General features: G+C 40.8%; 1 protein-coding gene and 1 long non-coding RNA gene across 2 annotated transcripts in view; one reads left to right on the top strand and one right to left on the bottom strand.

Moving 5' to 3' along the window:
• LOC144455398 (uncharacterized) overlaps positions 1-11,402 on the top strand; it is a 35,253-nt gene extending 23,851 nt beyond the window's left edge. Inside the window, exon 3 of the long non-coding RNA XR_013484139.1 lies at positions 11,308-11,402. This is a non-coding gene — a long non-coding RNA (uncharacterized LOC144455398). The remainder of the gene's footprint in view (positions 1-11,307) is intronic.
• The window catches only part of KIAA1549L (KIAA1549 like), a 310,713-nt gene that overhangs the window by 149,216 nt on the left and 140,257 nt on the right, over positions 1-21,240 (bottom strand). Inside the window, 1 exon segment of the mRNA XM_078148701.1 lies at positions 2,149-2,496. Coding sequence (XP_078004827.1) covers positions 2,149-2,496 — 348 coding nt within the window.

Here is a 21,240-nt window from a genome sequence, read left to right as displayed (position 1 = left end):
CTTTGGGTGTTGTCTTGAATAAGGCATGAGTTAGCATGGGAAGAACGGTGGCAGGGAATGTCCGAGGCTTACGGGCGCTCTGGAATGGCACAGAAGTGCTTATCACAGGCGATGGATGACGAGTACTGGCAAATAAGGTTCTTGTCTCTGTTTCCCCCGAAAGCATTTCCAGCAAGCTGATGGGAGGAGTTCCATCTGATGAGGCTGGTGGAAGAGATGTTAAAAGTGGAGGTGATTCTGAGGGAGGACGTGGAAGGAGATGCTGATTGGCTGTTGTGAAAGCTTCATGTAGAGCTAGGTGTGGACTGAATGACGCTTCAAGGTCCCAGGTGACGTTTTTGTGGCCTGTGGGCCAGAAGTCTGCAGAATTTCCAACAGCAGTAACTTGTGTGGTTTGTTCTGTGCTTAGATTAAGGGATGGATACTGAACACTGAACCCCTTAGCAAAGGTCAGATGCAAATCAGTATCTCTGACATCTGGAGAATGTGTCACTTTGGCAGCTGAATTCGAGCCACTGGGAGCAGTGATTTTGGCAGAATGGGTCACTGAAGGTACAGGACTTTTTTCATGTCCATTTAAATCATAACCTTTTTGGTGAGACAAGACAGGCATCACTGATTCTAAGAAATGAGACTCAGTTTCTTCCGGAAGAAAAGTCCGGGAACCAATTGTCCTCATTAACTCTTGGGTTCTTGCTGGTATGGAAGAATGAAGAGGATGGGCTGCCTCCTGCTTAGGGAATGAAGTGGAGACTCTAGAAGTATTTGCAGGTGTCCTCCTGACCTCAGACTCAGCATCTGCTATGGGAGAAGACTTCAAAGAAGCAGGTAATCCCTCTGTCGGTGGGATAGGAGGAACAGGCAATTCTGACAGTGTGAGATCTGTTCCCCGTTCTGTGATGACAGCAGCTGGAATGTGATCGGTGGTCGCATCTGATGCGGCCTCACTTAAGGTGGTGGTCTCCTGAGTGGGAATGGCACCAGGAGATATCACCATATTGGCTCTTTCATTTCCCATGAAAGCACCCATCATGCTGCCTTCTTTCCCTAAAGGAAGACTTGCAGTTGTAGAGTGATAGACAGAAGACTGGCCTGTCTCCACGAGGAGCAAGTCTGCAGGAGTCCTATTCTTGTTCTTTTCTTTAGAAGGTGGATTTTTTGCCACCATAAGCAGAGGAGATTCCCTGCTTTGGGACGGCCATGGGAAATTGGGTGTGGAGAAAGAAGCTGGTTCATTTTTCATTGCTGGTGAAGAGGCGGCATGAGTAGCAGTTGCTTCACCTGCAGCTGCAAAAGACCAAGTGGCTGGCACCAGAGAGGAAGAGGCATGTTTCACAGAATGGGACATTGCCTTCACATCCTCAGGAGCTGGTGACAAATGCACAGGCTTGTTTACAGTAGCAGGGGCAGGTTGACTGTGTCTCCTTTCCATGGAAGCAGCTTCTCCATCTGTACTTTGGACAAGTCTGGACCCCACTTCAGGCATCTCTGATGAGTTCTCAAAAGCCGGCCAGGACACACTGCCATGGGCCCTTTTAGTCACTCTTGATTTGAATGGTTGAGTGCGGACTGGGCCTGAAGAAGACATATCTGTGAACTTCAACAATGTTGGGGTTTGACTTGGAAGCCAAGGTAGACTTCCAGGCGCAACTGGTGGGGGAGACAGATGGGGTATGTCTGGCATGGAACTCACAAACACAGATGTAGATGGGCTTTCTGGGTGCAGTCTCTCACTTGGGGTCAGTCTAGAATACTGTGTTGTTGTAGATCCAGAAAAATCCAGACTGAGGCTGTCTGTTAATTCTTGGGCCTTTCTGGATGGAGGGTGACTTGTTTTACTGGAAAGAGGGTCTAAGGGCTTATCGGTACTTTCTCTATGGGAAGAATCAAAGGGAACTGTCTGGGGGAATGAAGGCACTTTGTCTGGTAGCTGAGTAGGTTTAGAAAACATAATGGTATGAGGTGAGCCAGCAACTGATGAAGAGAGGGATGGCGATGGAAGAGCTGAAACAATGTCTGACCCTGGTGTGTGCTGGTCTGGAATGGAAGGTGTTCCTAATGGCATTGGCTGAGATGACAGGACAGCACTTGACAATGTCACAGATGGGTTTGTGGACAATGGGACAGACATGTTGGGTTGAGGCAAACCTGACACATCAGCTGCTTCATCCGAGTCTCGATGTCTTGGGTGGGTGAGAGTCTGAGCCAACTCCTTGGGAGGATCCAGGGACGCACTATGCCCACTCCCTTGATAGAGGGCAGAAGAGAAATCTGTCTGAGCCCTAGTTCTAGGGGGAGGGTGTGCCAGTGTGGACTTGATTATCTGAAGCAAGCTTGCATTTTCAGGGAAATGTCTCGTGGGGTCCTTGAACCTGTCAACATTCGAGGAAGACTTTAATTCCCAAGAAGGCCATGTTGGTGATGTTGATGTAGATCTCCGAGGGTTTGTAAATGATTGTGGGGTTAGGGTGACATTCATCCGCAGATGGTTGGTACCTGTAAAAATAAGGAATATTCATGCATTTTAATTTTGTCATCTGGTCCCCACTGGAGGAATGAATCATGAAAGCCACGAGTGGGATAAGGCAGGTTTTCCATTTGGTGGTGATAAAATGGGAATAAATATAATTAGAAGACACTGAAATATAAAACCACCACATGAGAAAGGGAATGAAGTCGAATGGCAGTATCTTCTCTAGACTGGTAGCTGCACTTAGCAGCAGAAAACATCCAGCATAGATACACTGTGTGTGAAGCATGAGGAAACTGCTGTTTAAACTACTCAAGTTTGGAAGTATTTCACCCATGTGAAATCCATCTTACACTGGAAAGATTCCCTGAGGCTATTCTCTCAATCAAAAAAAGTCATAGGAAATTTCCTTTTCCATGTTCCTGTACAAAGGAAAAATGCTCAGAGCCAGTCAAAGACAAGGATCACCATGCATATGCCCAGAGGGTCATTCATTACAAGACCTCACTTTTTTTTTTTTTGCCAACACTGCATTGGGAAAACAACAGACAGAAGCGCAAGAGATTGTTAAAGTTATAAAAAAAAAAGACTCTTAAAGTAGAGGAACTAGGGAGAAAAAAGAGCATCAGATAGTTCGACACTTGACATGAGCGGTATAATCATATGGCAAATAGGGAAGCAAGATCATATGGCCATACAACTAAGGCTGGAAGGGCCACTAGAAGCCATCTAGTCTAATGTCCGCATTTTGTGGATGAGGAAACTGGACCCCACTGGTGAAATGATTTGTGCAAGGTCACCCACAAAACAAGTGACATAGCTAAGATTGAAATCCTGGTCTTCTGGCCCCAGATTCAATGCTCTTTCTGGGACATCTCACTTCCTTTCCTTTCTCTCAAATTCCAAGGTGGGATACTAATGAAGAATTCTGTATATGGAGGTGAAAGGCTGGGATTCAAAATCCAACTCTCTGACATTCGCTAAGTGGGTAATCTTAGGCAAATTGCTTTACTTTTCTGGGCCTCATTTTCCTCATCTCTAAAATGAGGAGATTGGATTAGAATGGTCACTGACTGAGCTCCCTTCCAGCTCTAGACTCATGATCCAATGACCCTACCTCTAATATATCTTCCACTTCTAAATCTGTGACCCTATGATTTCTGATTCCATTCATCCAAGTAGAATGTATCATCCACGCCCTTTTCTTTTCAATCTTTTCTCGTCTACTGGCTGTTTCCTCATTACCTACAAACATGCCCATGTCTACCCAAAACCCTTGCTTGATGCATTCATTTCCACTGGTCACCATTCTATAGCTCTCCTTGCTTTTGTTGCTGAATTCCTTGTGAAGGTCACCTACAACTGATGCCTCCACTTTCTTCTCATTATATTCTTAAATCTCTACGGTCTGGCTTCTGAACTCATTTGACTAAATCTGCTTTCTCCAAAGTTACAGAGATCTCTTCATTGCCAAATCCGATGGCCTTTTTCTCACTCCTTATTCTTCCTGACCCCTCTGCAGCCTTTGATGCTGATCATCACTTTCTCAGGGACCCTCCCTTTTCTCTAGGTTTTTGTGACACCACTCCATCCTAGTTCTTCTCCTACCTATCTGACTGCTCCTTCTTAAGTCTTCTCTGCTGGATCCTCATCCAGATCACTCCCTCTTACCTTCGATATCCCTCAAGATTCTCTTCTCTTCTCCTTCTATACTTCTTCACTTGGTGATCTCATCAGCTTCCATGGATTTAATTATCATCTTTATGTTGATGATTCTTAAATCCACCTGTCCTGCCTCAGTCTCTCTGCTGAGTTACAGTCCTGCATTTCCAACTGCTTACTTCAAGTCCCAGCTAAGATCCTACCTTCTATAGGAAGCCTTTCATGATTCTCCTTAATTCTAAAGCTTTTGAGGATAGTTGTAGAAAAACCTGAGAAGACTTGTATGAAGTAATGCAAAGTGAAGTAAGCAGAACCAAAAGAACAATTTATACAATAACAATATTTTAAAGATAATCAACTTTGAATTAGTAGCTCTGATCAACACAGTGACTAACCATAATTCCAAAAGACTCATGATGAAAAACATTATCTACCTCTGGATGGAGAGCTGATGCACTCAGAGTGTAGATTGAATCATATTTTTTTCTTTCTTTCCTTCCTTCCCTCCATGTTTCACTTTCTCCCTTCCTTTCTTCCTTTTTCCTTCTATCCTTCCTTCTTTATATCCTTCTTTCCCTCTTATCTTTTCCTCCTTCCTTTCTTCCTTCCATCCTTCTTTCATTTTTAATTTTTTTCCATCCTTCTTTCTCTCTTTCCTGCCTTCCTTTCTTCTTTCCTTCTCTCCATCCCTCCCTCAATCATTTCTTCATTCTTTCCCTTTTTTCTTTCTTTTGGACATGGCTAATCTGAGAATTTGTTTTGCACGACTATACATATTTGTAAAGGATTTTGTTTTTCTTCAATGGGTGGGGGACAGAAGATGGAACCAAAACAAAATTGAATTTTATAAAATATTCTAGTGCCTTCCCTCTGTTGATTATCTCCAGTTTATACTAGAAATATTGTTTGTACATACCTGTTTATATGTCATCCCTCCCATTAGACTGTGAGCTTCTTCACAGCAGAGCTCTTTTTTGCCTCTTCCCTCCAATCCCTGTACACTCACCAAATATTAGACCCCAAATCCCAGAATAGACTAATTTAAGCTCTGGTTCTAGCTAATGTAGATAGTAAATCCCTTTTCCATCTACAGGGAAGGTAAAACTGCAATGATTTCTGGAATCAGCCATTCCAGTTTTATTTTGTAAGAACTGAAGGAGGAGTGAAAAGGGAGGCAGGTTTTTATTTCATCCTGTGCTTGGCAACCCTAAAAAATTCATTTTTATTCTTTTAACACTGTCTTGTTTTTTATGTTATTTTACAATCCCACTCAACCTAAGCCTCCCATTGAAATGGGGCTTAAAGTCACTTCAAATAATAACAGGCAGGAGTAGTTGGATTACAAGATTTTACAATGAAAAGCTAAATTTTTTCTCAGCAAAATATGGGCATCCAGTGGGCTTTACTACATCTGTCACCAAATGCTACTTATGAAGGACCTTTGCATACAACTCAGGGCATGATATATATAGTTCTTATCCTCTAAAAACTTACATCATAAAACAGGATATATCAAATATTCTAGGACCTCCATCTACATACACAATGTGCTGCGATAACATGCATACATACCAGCACAATTATGACAAGCTCAAATAGTATAGTATGTAGCTAAAGGAGACAAATATTCTAGAGGTTAATCATCAACTCCCATGTGTTTTTGAGGACTGGATGGCAATTAGGATGCGGAAGTTCAAGTCATCAAGCATTTATTAAATGCCTATTATGTGCTAGGCACTGTATTAAGTGCTAGGGATATGAAGAAGGGCAGAAAAGTGGTTCCTGACCTCAAGGAGTTTACATTCTAATAGGAGAGACAATATGTAAATAACCAGGTACATACAAGACACATCCACAGCAGATGGAAGGGAAAGGGTGTTTCATTGAGGCAAGAGATGTCAAGGGATCTTAAAGGAGGGGTCTGAGCAGAATTAGAGAGAACATAGGTGATCTAGCACTGGTGTGTGAGAAAGAAGGAGCAGAAAAATCAAAGAAAGATGAAATCACACACATACATACATATAAAAGAAATTTTGGCTCAGTGTTCTTGACAGTGTTTAGCATAGTGCCTGGCACACAGTAGGTGCTGAATAAATGCTTACTGACTGACTAACAGGCTCAGAACTTTGGACTGGATCTAATAATATAAGATTTAATAGGAATAAATGTAAGTCTTGTACTTAAGTTCAAAAATATCAGTTCTACCAGTTGGAGGAGACAACAGTTTGTTGGGAGAAAAAAGATCTGGGGGTTTGCATATAAATGCAAAATGAGTTAATCATGTGATATGGCAGACAAGAGGCATAGTTTCCAAGAATGAGGACATGAAGAAACCATCTGCTCTGGTTGAACCACATTTAAGGATTATTGTGTTCAGTACTTGGTACCACAGGGCAGCTAGGTGGCACAGAGGATAGAGCATGGGATCTGAAGACTCATCTTCCTGGGTTCAAATCCAGCCTCAGACACTTCCTAGCTGTGTGACCTTGGGCAAGTCACTTCACCCTGTTTGCCTCAGTTTCCTCATCTGTAAAATGAAAAGGAAATAGCAAACTACTGCAGTATCTCTGCCAAGAAAATGCCAAATGGGATCATGAAAAGTCTGATGCAACTGAACAATAACAGTAACAACTTGGTACCACATTTTAGAAAGGGTATTGATAAACCAGGGAGTATACAGAGAAGAGTGACCAACATGGTGACAGGCCTCAAGTTCATGCCACATGAGGCCCAGCCAAAGGAACTGGGGACCTTTTTTATCCTGGAGAAGTGAAGATGTAGATGTGGGGGGACCCAGCAGCCCTCTTCAAGTCTCTGAAGAGCTATCATATAGATTTATTCTGTTTATCCCCAGCCAAAACTAAAAGCAATAGTCAATTTGAAAAGGGGCCAATTTAGACATGATTTAAGGAGAAAACAATTAGCTCTATTCAAAAATTGAAAGGACCATTTTGGGAGGTAGTGGATTCCCATTATCATGGGTGTGATTTCATGCTCCAGTGGGAGGAAAGGCTGGTACAGTAAAAACAAGGTTCCATAATTCTCTTATTTCTGCATTTTTTCTTTTTCCTAGTCATCTTTCAGGTCACTAAGTAACCAGATAACTTTGACCACAGAGCATTGAACTTGGAGTCGGGAAGACCTGAGTTCAAATCCTGTGTGATCCTAGACAAGTCATCTCTCTCAGCATCTGAGTTCAAATCCTGCTTCAGACACCTATTAGCCATGTGAGCCTAAGCAAGGCACTTAATCTCAGTTTGCCTCAGTTTCTTCATCTGTAAAATGAGGATCATAATGGCACCTACCTCCCAAGGTTATTGTGAGGATCAAATGGGATACCACATGTAAAATGTTTTGTAAATCTTAAAGCATTATAAAAATGTTGGCTATTATTACTATTGATGAATTTTGAGAAATGATGGAAAGGAAAGGTTTGCTCTTTCTAAAGACTGATTCTCTTCACTGGCCCTCTAAGCTACATGTTCCAGATGGAAATTGGATAGAGGAAAGAAGGTTATTAGATTTTTTACTGACAAAGGATATGTCCTAACCTCCTGAATTCCTTTTAATACCAAAAGATACTAAAAACCTGGAGATTTAAGTGAAATATAAGCCCCAAAGTACTTTATAGCCATCAAAAAAAGCTAATAATAACTAGCAATTCTCCATCACTTGAAGGCTTGTGAAGTACATTACATATATATTTCATTTGATCCTTACAAGAAGCCTGTGAAGTAAGTGCTACTATCATCCCCACTTTACAAAGAAGGAAAGTGAGGCTGAAAGGGTCACACGGTTCATACACATTTGAGGCAAGATTCAATTGCTGGGCTTCCTAACTTCAAGTTCGGTATGCTAACCTCATCACGTTGAGAATGAAGCAGGCAATGGTTTTACAGTACTCTGTACAATTAGAGCATTACATTTATTTCTTATGGCCATATTTTAGGAGTGTTATTCATATCTGTAAAATGGAGATAATAATAGCACTGACCTGACAGAGGGTTCTGAGGATTGCATGAGGTCATAAATTTGTAAAGAACTTTACAAACATTAAAGTGCTACATCAATTATTATTATTGTTGTTATTATTTGGAAGATAGTCCAGCAGAGGGCAATCAGCACCGCACAGTATAAGGACCCAGTGAAGGAACTGGGAACATTTAGCATATGCATTTGGGAAGATGATTTTGGCTGCCATACAAGAGCTAGAAAATAGAGAGACTGGAGGCATAGATCATGAGGTTCTTACAACAGTCCAGAGGAGAGGCAGTGAGGACCCCTGAGCTATTCTCTTTCTGGAGATGTTAACACCCTACATTAACATTCTTCTCATTGCTTCAATCTGCATTCAGAGTTCATCAGTTCTCTCTCTGGAGGTGGACAGCACTTTTCATCATGAGTCCTTTGAACATGTCTTGTATCATTGTATCGATCAGAGTAGCTGAGTCTTCCAGAGTTGGTATCATTGCAATATTGCTGTTAACTATATATACAATGTTCTCCAGGTTCTGCTTACTCCACTTTGCATTGATTCATATAAGTCTTCTCAGGTTTTTCTGAAACTATCCTGCTCATCATTTCTTATAGCATAATAGTATTCCATCACAACCATATATCATAACTTATTCAGCCATTCCCCAATAGATGGGCATCCTCAATTTCCCCTCATCACCATGAGTGGGAGAAAAGGGAATAGAACCTATCTGCCACATCTCTGTCAGCAAAGAAAATGAGGGTACTTGGATGTACTCAAAAGTATGCCCAGAGAGTTCATATTAATAGAAGAGGCAATAATAACCAGGATGACAAACAAGGAATCTCAAAGGACAATCAGAGTAAATGCTGCCATCAATAAAACATGGCCTTGAAAAAGAAGATGGGCTGATCACATGATTAGAGCAAGGAGATGAGCCGTAGACAGCCCTTGTGCCGTATTTGTGATGTCAAGAGATATTTGAGTTAGCAAGAGGAGTTAAGGAGAGCCCCCAGCATGTTGGATGGATCCTCTGTGGTGGCTCATTGCAGGATATGGATGAGAGCTGCATAGGATGGACAGGCGAACACATGTGGCAATCTATATGAATGGAAGGGATATCAATATTGAAGCAATCACTGGCACATTGGAGTGTTAGAGATCAGGAGGGCTCAAATCTATATAACACTGTGAAGCTTCCTTGATCTAAGTATTATTATCACCATTTTACAACTGAAGAAATAGAGGCTCCCATCTTCTACAGGAAGGACTCCCCAACCCTTCTTAATTCTAGTGCCTCCCCTCGGTTAATTACTTCCTATTTATCTTCTGTATAGTTTGCTTCGTATATATTTGTTTGCATGTTGTCTCCCCCATTAGATTGTAAGCACCTTGTCTTTTGCTTTTCTTTATATCACCAGCATTTAGTACAATGCCTGACACATAGTAGATGCTTAATAAATACTTATTGATGGACTATACATAGTAGCTGGCAGTAGCAAGCATTTAATAAATGCTTGTTCACTTGCCTTTTCTTCACCAGGTTAAATATCTCCAGTTTCTTTTGTTCATTCTCATATATCATGAAACTGAAGCCCTTTGCTCTCCTGGTCACCCTCCTCTCAATGTTTTACAGCTCATTGATGGTCTTCCTAAAATGTGGAACCCAGAGCTGAACATAATTTTCTAGCTGTGATCCAGTGAGGGCAGAGGACTATGGGATTGTCACCCCCTTGGCCACTTCTGGTGTTCACGTGATGGTTGGTAATATGTACTCTTACCCCCACGCCGCGTCTTCATACTGTGTCCATCATCATCTGAGATGATGATGATGGTGATGATAGCTTTTTCTTATACTGCAATTCTATAAAAGGGACCCATTTTTTAGGAGTAAGTTTCACCATATCCCCCATGTCTAGTGCCTGACTTCAGGCAGGGAAGCTGGAAGGGTTCTAAGGTAGAAAGAATCAAAGTAAACTAATATGACTTGAGCTTTAAAATTTTTCTCTTTTTCTCTAAGACCTCTGTTATCCAACAAAAGTAACACCTTAATAGTTCAATCCAATCCAGTCCAATAAGCATTTATTAAGTCTAAAATTCATTCCTAGGCTTTGGGAAATAGCAGACAATATGAAAAATAATCCCTCTATGTTTTACAGGGGGATATCACACATAAACAGATATGCAATCATTTAAGGAGAAAGTGAGTACTACTGGGGCAATAATAGAATCATCAGTCTAGAGTTGGAAGGCACCAGAGAGGCCACCTAGTCTAACTCCCTCATTTTATAAATGAGGAAACTGATGCTCAGGGAGGTTAAGTGATTTGCTCAAGATCACACAGATTAGAAGCATCACAGGTGGGATTAGAACCCAGGTCCTTAGCCTCCAGAGCCAGGGCGCTTTCAGGGACACCATACTACCTCCCACAGAAGATGGCACCTGAAGTGAGCCTTGAATGAAGCCAGGGATTCCAAGAGGCAGTGGTGAAGGCATACATGCTGGGCATGGAAAATGGCATCTGTAAATTCATGGAAATGGGACATAGGATGTCAAATTCAATGAACAGCAAGTATACCAATGGAGGTGAAATGACTCCACCATAGAGAACATAATTATTTCCTTCACCTATCAGTCAATGACTTTTCAACTGGTGCAACCAAAAGCTATACAGTCCCCATTGTTAGTTTTTGTGAGAAATCTCATTTTCCTGTTATCCGAGTCCACACCCCTCATACTCGGTAAACTACAGTGGCCCCTAATGCCTCTAGATCAAATCCTCCTCCTCCTCCTCCTCCCTACCTTTCCAGTCTTCTTATACATGACTCCCCTCCACACACTCACGGGTCCTACTTCCTATTCTGGATGCACAATCCTCCATTTCCCATCTCCCTTTGCACCACCTGCCCTTCATGCCTGGATTTTTTTCTCTTCTCATCTCTGCCTCTAGGAATTCATGATTTCCTTCAAAACTCAGCTCAAGCCTCGTCCTTTAAGTAAAGTCATTTCTGATGCCGCTGGTATTCATATATGGGCAGTCCTCACTAGACTGTAAGTTTCTTGAGAACAAGGATTTCACTGTTGTCTCTATTTCCAGGGCTGAACACAGTGCCCAACATAGAACAGGCACTTAATAAATGCTTCTCGCTTGATCAATGGCTTAATTTTAGTTTTCCTTTCTCATTGATATTATTCCTAGAAGGAAGTAAGGCTATTCAAACCAAGCAGGCCAGGAGGACTTTCAGGCAAGATGGGTCTACTTCCACCAAAGAAGAGAAGGTAAGATATCAAAGAGAAGGCCAAAAAATTACGAGATAAGTAGGCGATGTTTACATTATGTTGTAAAGGTTTAAGTTTAAACTCTCTCCAAAGCAACAGGCCCATAATTAAGTGCTCCCTCCACAAGCCCAGTAAAATTAAGATTTCTTCCACATTTAGATCAACCATCCCAATTCCCATCCTTTCAAGAGACAGACTAGCCTAGCTAATTACAGAGTTAAAGTGATGGCCCATGAATAATTGTAGACACTTGCCTAAAACCAAAAAAGCAGTGATAAGCAAAATTAACTCAAGATGGATTTAAAAAAGACCTTTCTGAGCCCAGCATAACACAAATGCTTCCATTCAGCATCAATTAATCACTTACTGTGTTCAAAGCTCTGAGCTAGGCACTAGAGATACAAAGACAAAAACGAAACACTTCCTGCCCTCAAGGAGCTTACATCCTACTGGAATGTCAAATTCTACCGGAACTCCATTGTCTATCTATTTCACTCCAGGTTCAGCCTTCTATCCACTATGTAAGCTGCTCTCATAATCACCTTGAACAAGGCTCTTCTACCAAGCCTCAGTTTTCTAATATATAAAACAAGTTAGACTGTTAAACTCTTTGCAAAACACAATATTAAATTGCTTACGCACAGCTGGCTTTCTACCCTGATGTGTCCAATTTCCCCCATAGCAGTACACAGCATACATTCCAACAACAGAAACAAATAGCTTCAATTTCAGTTTGCAATTTCTTTCTGTCCTTGTCCTCTCTTAGCCTGCTTGGATTCATTTTGCATTTTCTCCTGCAGCTCTCCCAGGACTGGTGCCCCCATCTTTCCCTGGCAACATATTCCCTTTCACAACCTATAATGTTTATCCTTTTTTCCTTCTATTTTTTCAAGTGTATAACTGTCCAACCTCATCACCCCTATTCCTCTTCTGGCTGCTTCAGCCCATTTGGGATGTTAACTGAGCTCCCCTGGCCAGACATGACATAAGCTTCTCATCTCTAAAAAATGGTCCATTCCACTTCATTCACCTATGTTCAAGGCACATAGTAGGTGCTATATAAATGTTCATTCCCCTCCCCCCATCCTTGCCTAAGTTGTAAACTCTACCAAACCCCACTTCCCCTCACATCTGCATACATGAATAATGTAAGGGCTGGAAGAAATCTGCCCAGGTGTGTGTGTGTGTGTGTGTGTGTGTGTATATATATATATATATATATATATATAGGGGTGTGTGTGTGTGTGTGTGTATACATATGTGTGTGTATATGTATGTGTGTGATATGTGTGTGTGTGTGTATATGTGTGTGTGTATGTGTGTGTATATGTGCGTGTATGTGTGTGTGTATGTGTGTGTGTGTGTGTGTGTATATATATATATACACATACACACACACACATTATATATATATATATATATATATATATATATATATATATATATATATATATATATACAGTCTGAGCTCTTCATTCCACAAATGAGGAAATTGAGGGTGTGGCTTTTCTCTCCCATTGGTTCCTTGGCCTCTTCAAACTATAGAGTTTTTTATCTGGAGTTCCACAGTGAAATCGCCTTTCACACTGAGTCACTGAGAGAGCTGGTTTTCACTTGTTTCATTCATTTACTCACTAAAATAAGGTGCTAGATTTAGGAAGCAGGAAGATTCAGGTTCAAATTCTGCTTTACACACATATTGGTTATGTGACCATGGGTTAAATCATTTAAGCATTTTAACCTCAGTTTCCCCATCTGTAAAATGGAGTTTTTATGGGGTTAAAATGGGAGACAATAATAATAGCAATCTCCTCCCAGGGCCATTATGAGGATCAAATAAGAACATGTATGTTAGTGCTTTGAACATCTTAAAGTCTCTATAAATGTGAGCTGCTAATATCACCAACTCTCCAAATACCTAAATAAGGCACCTGAGATGTCAATGATGTGGATATTTCCTTCAATAATGAAGATCACAGTCTACCCATGGAACCCCCCCTCTCTCCTCCCCTCCCCAGCTGCATATTTGAATCAATATTGTTCTCACTCCAAGCCCAGCACTCCATCCCCTGTGCTACTCCACAGAGATGAGAAATGATCGATCAAGGTATGAAGACTTGCTCCAACTCTGAACATGTAGGAGAAGAGATAATTAGGTAGCACAATGGGTAGTGCTCTGGACCCAAAGTCAAGAAGATCTGGGTTCAAGCTTGGCCTCAAAAACTTCCTAACTGTGTGACCCTGGACAAGTCACTTCACTACTGCCTCAGTTTCCTCATCTGTAAAATGGAGACAATACAGCAGTTACCTCTTAGGTTGTTGTGAGGATTACATGAAATAATGTTTGTAAAGTGCTATTCAAGCCTTAAAGAATTATATAAATGCTTGTTATTGTTAGTATTACTGTTTTAAACCAGAGTAGCTAGAAAAAAGACAAGGACTCAGGATTATGAAAGGATCATTTGCTTTGCTCAGCACGTGCCGCACTAGGAAGTTCCTTTATCAGTGGGTCTCTGAAGCCCTGTCCATTTCTGTCTCTTAAAGGGGCACACAGTCAGAAGCCAGGACCTAAATAAGAAGCAAGGACCCTTGATATCAAATCCAGGCTTCACTCAGCACTACAGGCATACTTCACCAAATATCTTTAGCAGGTTACAGAAAGCTATAATGTTAGGCAAAATATTGTTATTGGGGTCTGCTAGAGCCATAAGAACAATACCGTAAATGAGAATCCAGCTGAATGATGGTCGGATGAGGTTTCACAACACATCCAATGCTTGGCCATGATGCATTGATGACCTTGTTGCAAAGCAGTCCTGTTTGGTAGCATCTTGTGGGTTGGGTCTACACAGGATCAGATCCGCCGTCATTATTTAGGCAAACTCGAGGTTAAAACACAAACTACAACCTCAAGATAAATAACCTACAATTTTGTCTTCCACCCTGAATCGTGAACATTGCAATTATCACAGCAAATAATTGTTAGGACCATTTACCGATGAAATAGTAACATAAGCTTTGTTAACTTCTTGAAAATTCCAAGGGTGATTAAGTATTCCTAGTTGCACAAACAAATTGCATAAAACTTTGGTTGGGCTGTTAATTTCTGTGAGTGGAATCTGAGATCTTGACACTTTCCAAAATACCATTAAAAAAATTACCATCATATGATTCACTTAAACTTTTAGAAATAAAAGTGTTGGTAAGATCAAAACTTAGTTCAAACTACCAGACTGAATTTTAAAATGATAAAACTTTAAATCAAAATTTTCAATTTAGTCATATGAGTTTATAGGGCAAATTATTCCCATCCTAAGTGGGTTTTTTTGTTCCTTTTCTTGCTTTTTGGCTAGGCAGTGGGGTTAAGTGACTTGCCCAGGGTCACACAGCTAGTAAGTGTCAAATGTCTGAAGCCAGATTTGAACTCAGGTTCTCCTGACTCCAAGGCCGGAGCTCTATCTACTGCCCCACCTAGCTGCTTCCCCATCCTAAGAGTTTAACACCTTATAAGTGTGATCAGTCATGTGCCCAAGGGTATTAGGATGTTATGAAGTTCGAATGAGGTAATAACACTAATATAATTAACATTTATGTAGCCCTTTAAGGTTTGCAAAGTATTTTCCATATATTCTCTCAGTTGGTACTCACAATAACTCTAAAAGGTAGACACTATTGTCCCCACAGATGAGGAAACTGAGGCTGGGAGAGGTGACTTGGGGAGTGATCCAGCTAGTAAGGGTCAGGATTTGAATTTGGGTCTTCTCTGATTTCAAGACCAGCACTCCACTGACTAGGATTCTTACAGCTGCCTTGGCAGTGTTTTGTAAACCTTAGTGTACTTTATAAGTGTCTTTTGTTTATAATTATTATTATTATTTTCAAAGCATTCAGATTGTTCAAACATGAAATCCCCAAGAAACAGCAATATACATTAAAAATGAAGAACTGAAATTAAAAACTGAGAAGGAAAATTAAAACAGCAGTAATTGTTGGAGAAATCAAGTTCAATAAACATAAAGAGCATATCATGGCACTAAATAGAAGCCTGGTACACTTGGAAACTACACTCTAATGTGGTTTATAATTTCAAAACAAGTAGAGAAGGGAAGACTCAGGGGACCATGAGAGATGGATGTAAGTATTCAAAAGGCTGGTAAGAAGAAAAGACTTATTCTATTGGGCCTCAAAAGGTAGTAAAGGGAAGAACAGTAGAGTTGCCCAGAAGCAGGATTAGTTTTATGTAAGGAAAAGGTTCTTAGCAATAAGAGCTATCCCAAATGGAATGGGTTATTATCAGAGGTTGTGGGTTGCTCATCACCTGGGAATACTTCAGGTCAAAGCTAGATGACAAGTTGTCTAAGAATATTATAGGAGGGATCCCTACATGGGTGTGGGGTGAATTCAAGAGATTCCAAAGTTATTACTGGCTCTGAAACTCTATGATTTTATGAAATCTAGAGGCCAGTTTTGGAGCAGCTAGGTGGCTTAGTGGATAAGCACCAGATCTGGAATCAGGAAGACCTGAATTCAGATCCAGCCTCAGACACTTCCTAGCCGTGTGACCCTGAGCAAGTCATGATGCTGTTTGCCTCAGTTTCCTCATCTATAAAATGAACTGGAAAAGGAAATGGCAAACTACTTCAGTATCTTTGCCAATAAAACCCCAACTATGGTCACAAAGAGTCAGATACAACTGAAATGACTGAACAACCACAAAGGGGATGATTTTCTTTCCAAAAAGACCCGTTTCAATGGTTTGTTGTAACACGAGGATGATTCTAGTTTTCCAAAAGGTAGTGCCCTAGCATACAAACTCCAGTAGGTTTTACCATGCTGGAAAAGATTTGCATATTGGTCCCCTTGGTTGGAAAACTGACTGCTAGCCAAGACTAGTCTACCTCTTAGGGCCTTTGCACTCCCACCTGGAATGACCCCACTGTCTCCGAGAATCCCTCATTTCCTCCAAGGTTCAGCTCAAAGGCACCTTTTTCCATGAGGTCTTTTCAGACTTTTCACAGCTACTAATGCTTTTCCCCACAAATCACTTCACAGAGATTTTCTATTTTTTTTACATACTGATATATGGACATGTTTTCTCCTCCAGCTAAACTGTGAGCATATTGAGGGCAGGGACCATTTCCACCTTTGCCCTTGTATCTCCAGTGCCTGGCATACAGGTGCTTAATCAATATTTATTGATTGATAAATTGATGAACAATACTTTGGTCATGGTAGCCCACAAAATGAAGAAAAATATTTTTTAATGATCTTCAATTCTTTGTCATGCCCTTTCGATGTCACAGTGCTGACAGTAGAAAAGGGGAGGAAAGTGTGCTAAGAATCACAGTGGTATTAGATCATCTGTAAACATAATTTTAATCATTTTTAAAGTAACAATAAGACAGCTAGGTAGCACATTGTATGGAGCACTAGCCCTGGAGTGGACAAACTGAGTTCAAATCCAGCCTCAGATATTTACTAGTTGTGTGACTCTGGGCAAACCACTTTATCCTGCCTCAGTTTCCTAAGATAAAATGGAGATAATAATAGCATCTACCGCCCAGAGATAGTGTTAGAATCAAATGAGATAGTATTTGTAAAGCACTTTGCAAACCTTAAAGTGTTAGATAAATGATAGCGATTATTATGATTGATGCTCTAAACATGAGCTCCTAGTTGAACAATGAGTCAAGAGGGAGGAACTGGAGGAACCAAATTAAATCAATATTGGCATCCCTGCTATAAATTAAAGCACATGTGGAAAGTTGCAGTTGATAGAACAATGGCTCACAGCTTCTCCTTGAGGAGGCAAGTCAAGGAATTGTCAGATCTCTTTTTCCTCCTGGACATGAAAGGGAAAATAAAAGTTTAAGGGAAACCTTGGTCATCTCACTGGGCAACACTCATGATTAGCATATGTCAAAAGACCACCCTGCAGCTGTAGTTTACATATCATCCTATCTTGTAGAAGATGAGAAGGCAGAGAAACTCCACCAAAAACTCAATGAGATCCTTTGAGTGAAAAACAGATTTTGATACTCGGTGACTTTAGTGAAGAAGTAGACATATGGGAGGGCAACAAAATACATTTTGGGAAATATGGTTAGAATTAAGAAGCAAAAGAGGTCAAAGGACTATGCAGATATTTCATGACAATATTTCATTTATAGTTAATCAATAAACATTTATTAAGCACCTGCTATGTGAAATAAACAAAGTACTAAGAAGGGAATTAGTACCATCAAGTCACAAACACTAGTGATGTAACTGGAAACTTAAGGTATGACAAAATTCCTTTTTGTTGTTCAGTCATTGCAGTTGTGTCCAACTTTTTGTGACCCCATTAGGATTTTTCTTGGCAAAGATACTGGAGTGGTTTGCCATTTCCTTCTCCAGCTCATTTTACAGATGAGGGAATTTAAGTGACTTGCCCAGGGTCACACAGATTGTAAGTGTATGTGCCAGTTATTGGGCTAAGTATTAGGGGTTATCAAGAAAGGCAGAAGATATTGCCTGCTCATGGGCAACTCACAGTCTGATAGGGAAGGCAACATACAAACAACTGTGTATAAACAGGATATATATGGGATAAATTGGTGATAATCAACAAAAGGAAGGCACTACAATTAAGGTAAGGCATCTCATAGAAAGTGGGATTTTAGCTGGAATTTGAAGGAAACCAGGAAATGGAGATGAGGAGGGAGAGAGAATTCTAGGCATGAGAAACAACCAGAAAGAATAGCCAGAGTCAGGAGATGGAGTGCCATGAGTGAGGAACAGCAAAAAGGCCAGTGTCCTTAGATTGTAGAGTATGTGGGGGGGGGACTCAGGTCATCAAAGAGAGAGCTGGAAAATAAGAGGAGGGCCCCAAATCACAAACAAGGAAAGTGACTTTATCTTAACAGATAGACAATGAAGCTGGAAACAATTTCTGAATTGGCTATCTGAGGTTCAGTCAGGCCCTCAGCTTGTTAAAGAAAAGATAAAAATTAAAACCAAATTAGAAGGAAGGATAAAGTAGGGAAAATGCTGTCTGCAATTTAAATAACTCTAACCTGTCTCACCCAAGCAAGCTGTCAATGTTGAAAATTGGGAAACAGATGAAGACATTAAATTGACTCATCATCACTTCACATAGAAGTCTAACCAATCTAAAGCTATTGCCATGATGGGAAGGCCATAGGGGCCTGGCAACCACCTCTTCCAGCAAACACACTATTGATCTTCTTGCCAACAGAAGGCTCATGGCAGCCACATACAGCACTGTGAGTTTATAATATAAACTAATTTTCAAAACCTTATGCAAGAGGATGGTGGACAATTATCAACAGTAATGATAATAACAGTAATACCTCACCAACAGCAAGAAGTATGGAGGGGAAAACAAATTTGCAAAAAGCTTGAGATGAGAACTAATTAATCTACAGCATCCCAAGAGCATTTAAAGATGAAACTAGAAAGAGAACAATAAAAATAGAAAATATTTAATAGCATTCTCTCACATCATATATTCCTCATCAATGACAATGAAACCATCATGTTTGGACTTTAAAATCTCAGGCCCCAATTTGACAAATAAAAAGTGTAAATGGAGCCAAAAAGGAAGAGAAACTGGGCCCGGCCAGTGGAGGAAATCAGCATTGGAAGTGATGCAATTTTGAGGCTGTTGAGGGAACAGTTGTCAAGACATCTGAAAGTTATACAAGGTCTAGGGGAAAAACCAGAAATGGTATTACCAACAAAAAAGAAGCAATCAAAAGAACTACACACTGATAGGACTACTTTCTCATCTCCATAAAATTCTTTATAAGAATATCTATGTAAAGGGTGTGATGAGACTATAAGAAGGGAAGGGGCCAGCTTTCATAAAGGACAGTCCACAGCAGGCTACATTTCATGGGCACACAATTGGATGAAAGATGCAGAGGATAGAAGATCTTGCTGTATTTATCGTTGCTGGAGGTTTTTAATCATTTAAGTCAGCAGCATAAAGTTCATCTTCAAAGTTCATCTTCCAGCAAGGTGGCTTCTGCATATGTTAAGATCATAGAAGATTCCATGATAAGATTCTACCACAAAGATAATTTCTAAGTATACCATGATTATGAGAGATGTATTATATAGTGCAGAAATGCCCATGTGACCACAAAACTCCTGAAGTGGCTGGATATATAGTAAAATATAATTGGAAAATATATAACAAAATAAGTAAGAGTATAATTCCATATGATGTTAATAGCTTTCTAAGTCAACATGTGACCTTTTCTCTAATTGAGTTTGACATCACTAGTCAAGCCTCACATCCAGAAAGACTTGGGTTCAAGTTTTACATCTGACACGTAACAGGCAAGTCTTTTACCTTTTCAGTGCTCTCAATAACTCTCTAAGACTATAAGTTGCAGAGAAGGTGCCAACCTGCATTGGTATAGGGAATTTCCTCACCTGGGACTTCCCTAGGTCCCATGGAAATCACAGGACCAGTACTTATTTTTATGATTTTGATTACCAGCATTAAGTGAGCCATGACACAAGGAGGCATGTGCTCAACAAGTGTCTGCCATGTTCATAGAGAATATGCAGAGTAGAGACCAAACGGAAGAGGGATTTCCTACCGATGGAGAAGGTCTCCAGATGTACCCATCGTGGATGACACTGAGCAGATGGCATTAAAGTTCTGGAATACTGAAGAATACCCTAAATGAGATGTGTAGTCATTCAAAAGAGCTTGATGTAATAGTCCACAGATGAAAAATGAGTTGATGAAGAAACTTTACTGTCTCACATACGACATATGTGAAAAACCCATCTTGGATATAGACAGCTGGGCAATGAACTAGGCCAGTTGGGGGAGGTAGGAAGAGCTAGACTGAGGTTTGGTCAGTCTCTAATACGAGTTGAATATGTGGCCTTGGACAAGTCACTTAACCTCTTTTGTGTGCCCCAAAGCACGTTGTCTATATTGTCCTTTTGGCTCAGCTGCTTTCACTCTGCATCAGTTCAGACAAACTTCTCCCTGTTTTTCTAAATCCTCATGATACCTGCTTTTAAACAGGCTTGCCTACATAGGCAGTGCAATGTGGCTACACCAGAAGGGGTGGATGAGTGAACCTATCAGGTGGATCCCAAATCAGTGTCTGCTGAAGGAGAGAGAGAGGAGGGGGGAGATGGAGAGGGGGAGAAGGGGAGGGAGAGAGGGGGAGGGGGGGAGGGAGAGAGAGGGAGAGAGAGAGGGAGAGAGGGGGGGGGAAGGAGAGGAACAAGATGTCCACATCCCATTTATTAGCCAAAGCACAAAAACATTCTTGAAAATTCACCAGCAATCACAGCTGTGTCATCTGTAAACGTGTGTGCTATGTTGACAGAGCAGCTGGTGAGTGTGATCATTAGCAAATATAAAAGAGAAAAAGAAACCAGAAGGGCTGCTTCCCTCAACATCCTACTTGGAGGGAGACGGGTAAGAAGAGCAAGTAGGCTCAATGAATCCATTTCAGCTTGACAAGCAAGGATTTCTATGCTAACAAAATAACTTGCCTACTACTATCTAATGACAGAGGAAGTTGATGTCAACTTCGGGGCAACTTGGGACGTTTTGTCTAAGTCCATAACTACTTCCTTGAGAAGAGAAATGTCCATCCTTGCATGACAGAAAGCAACCTGGCTGGAAGTCAAGAAGGAATGAGGGCCAGGAAAAAGGAGAGACATTTGGAATCATTGACAGCATTACTCCTTTTCTTTCTTTCTTTTTTTTTTTAGGCAATTGGGGTTAAGTGACTTGCCCAGGGTCACACAGTTAGTAAGTGTCGTGTTTGGTCTGAGGCTGGATTTGAACTCAGGTCCTCCCGACTTCAGGGCC

Source organism: Phascolarctos cinereus, unplaced genomic scaffold, assembly GCF_003287225.1.
Source record: "Phascolarctos cinereus isolate Bilbo 61053 unplaced genomic scaffold, phaCin_HiC Scaffold_9;HRSCAF=440, whole genome shotgun sequence".
Taxonomy (NCBI): domain Eukaryota; kingdom Metazoa; phylum Chordata; class Mammalia; order Diprotodontia; family Phascolarctidae; genus Phascolarctos; species Phascolarctos cinereus.
Note: the sequence above shows the minus strand (reverse complement) of the source record. Positions and strands in the feature narration are given on the sequence as shown.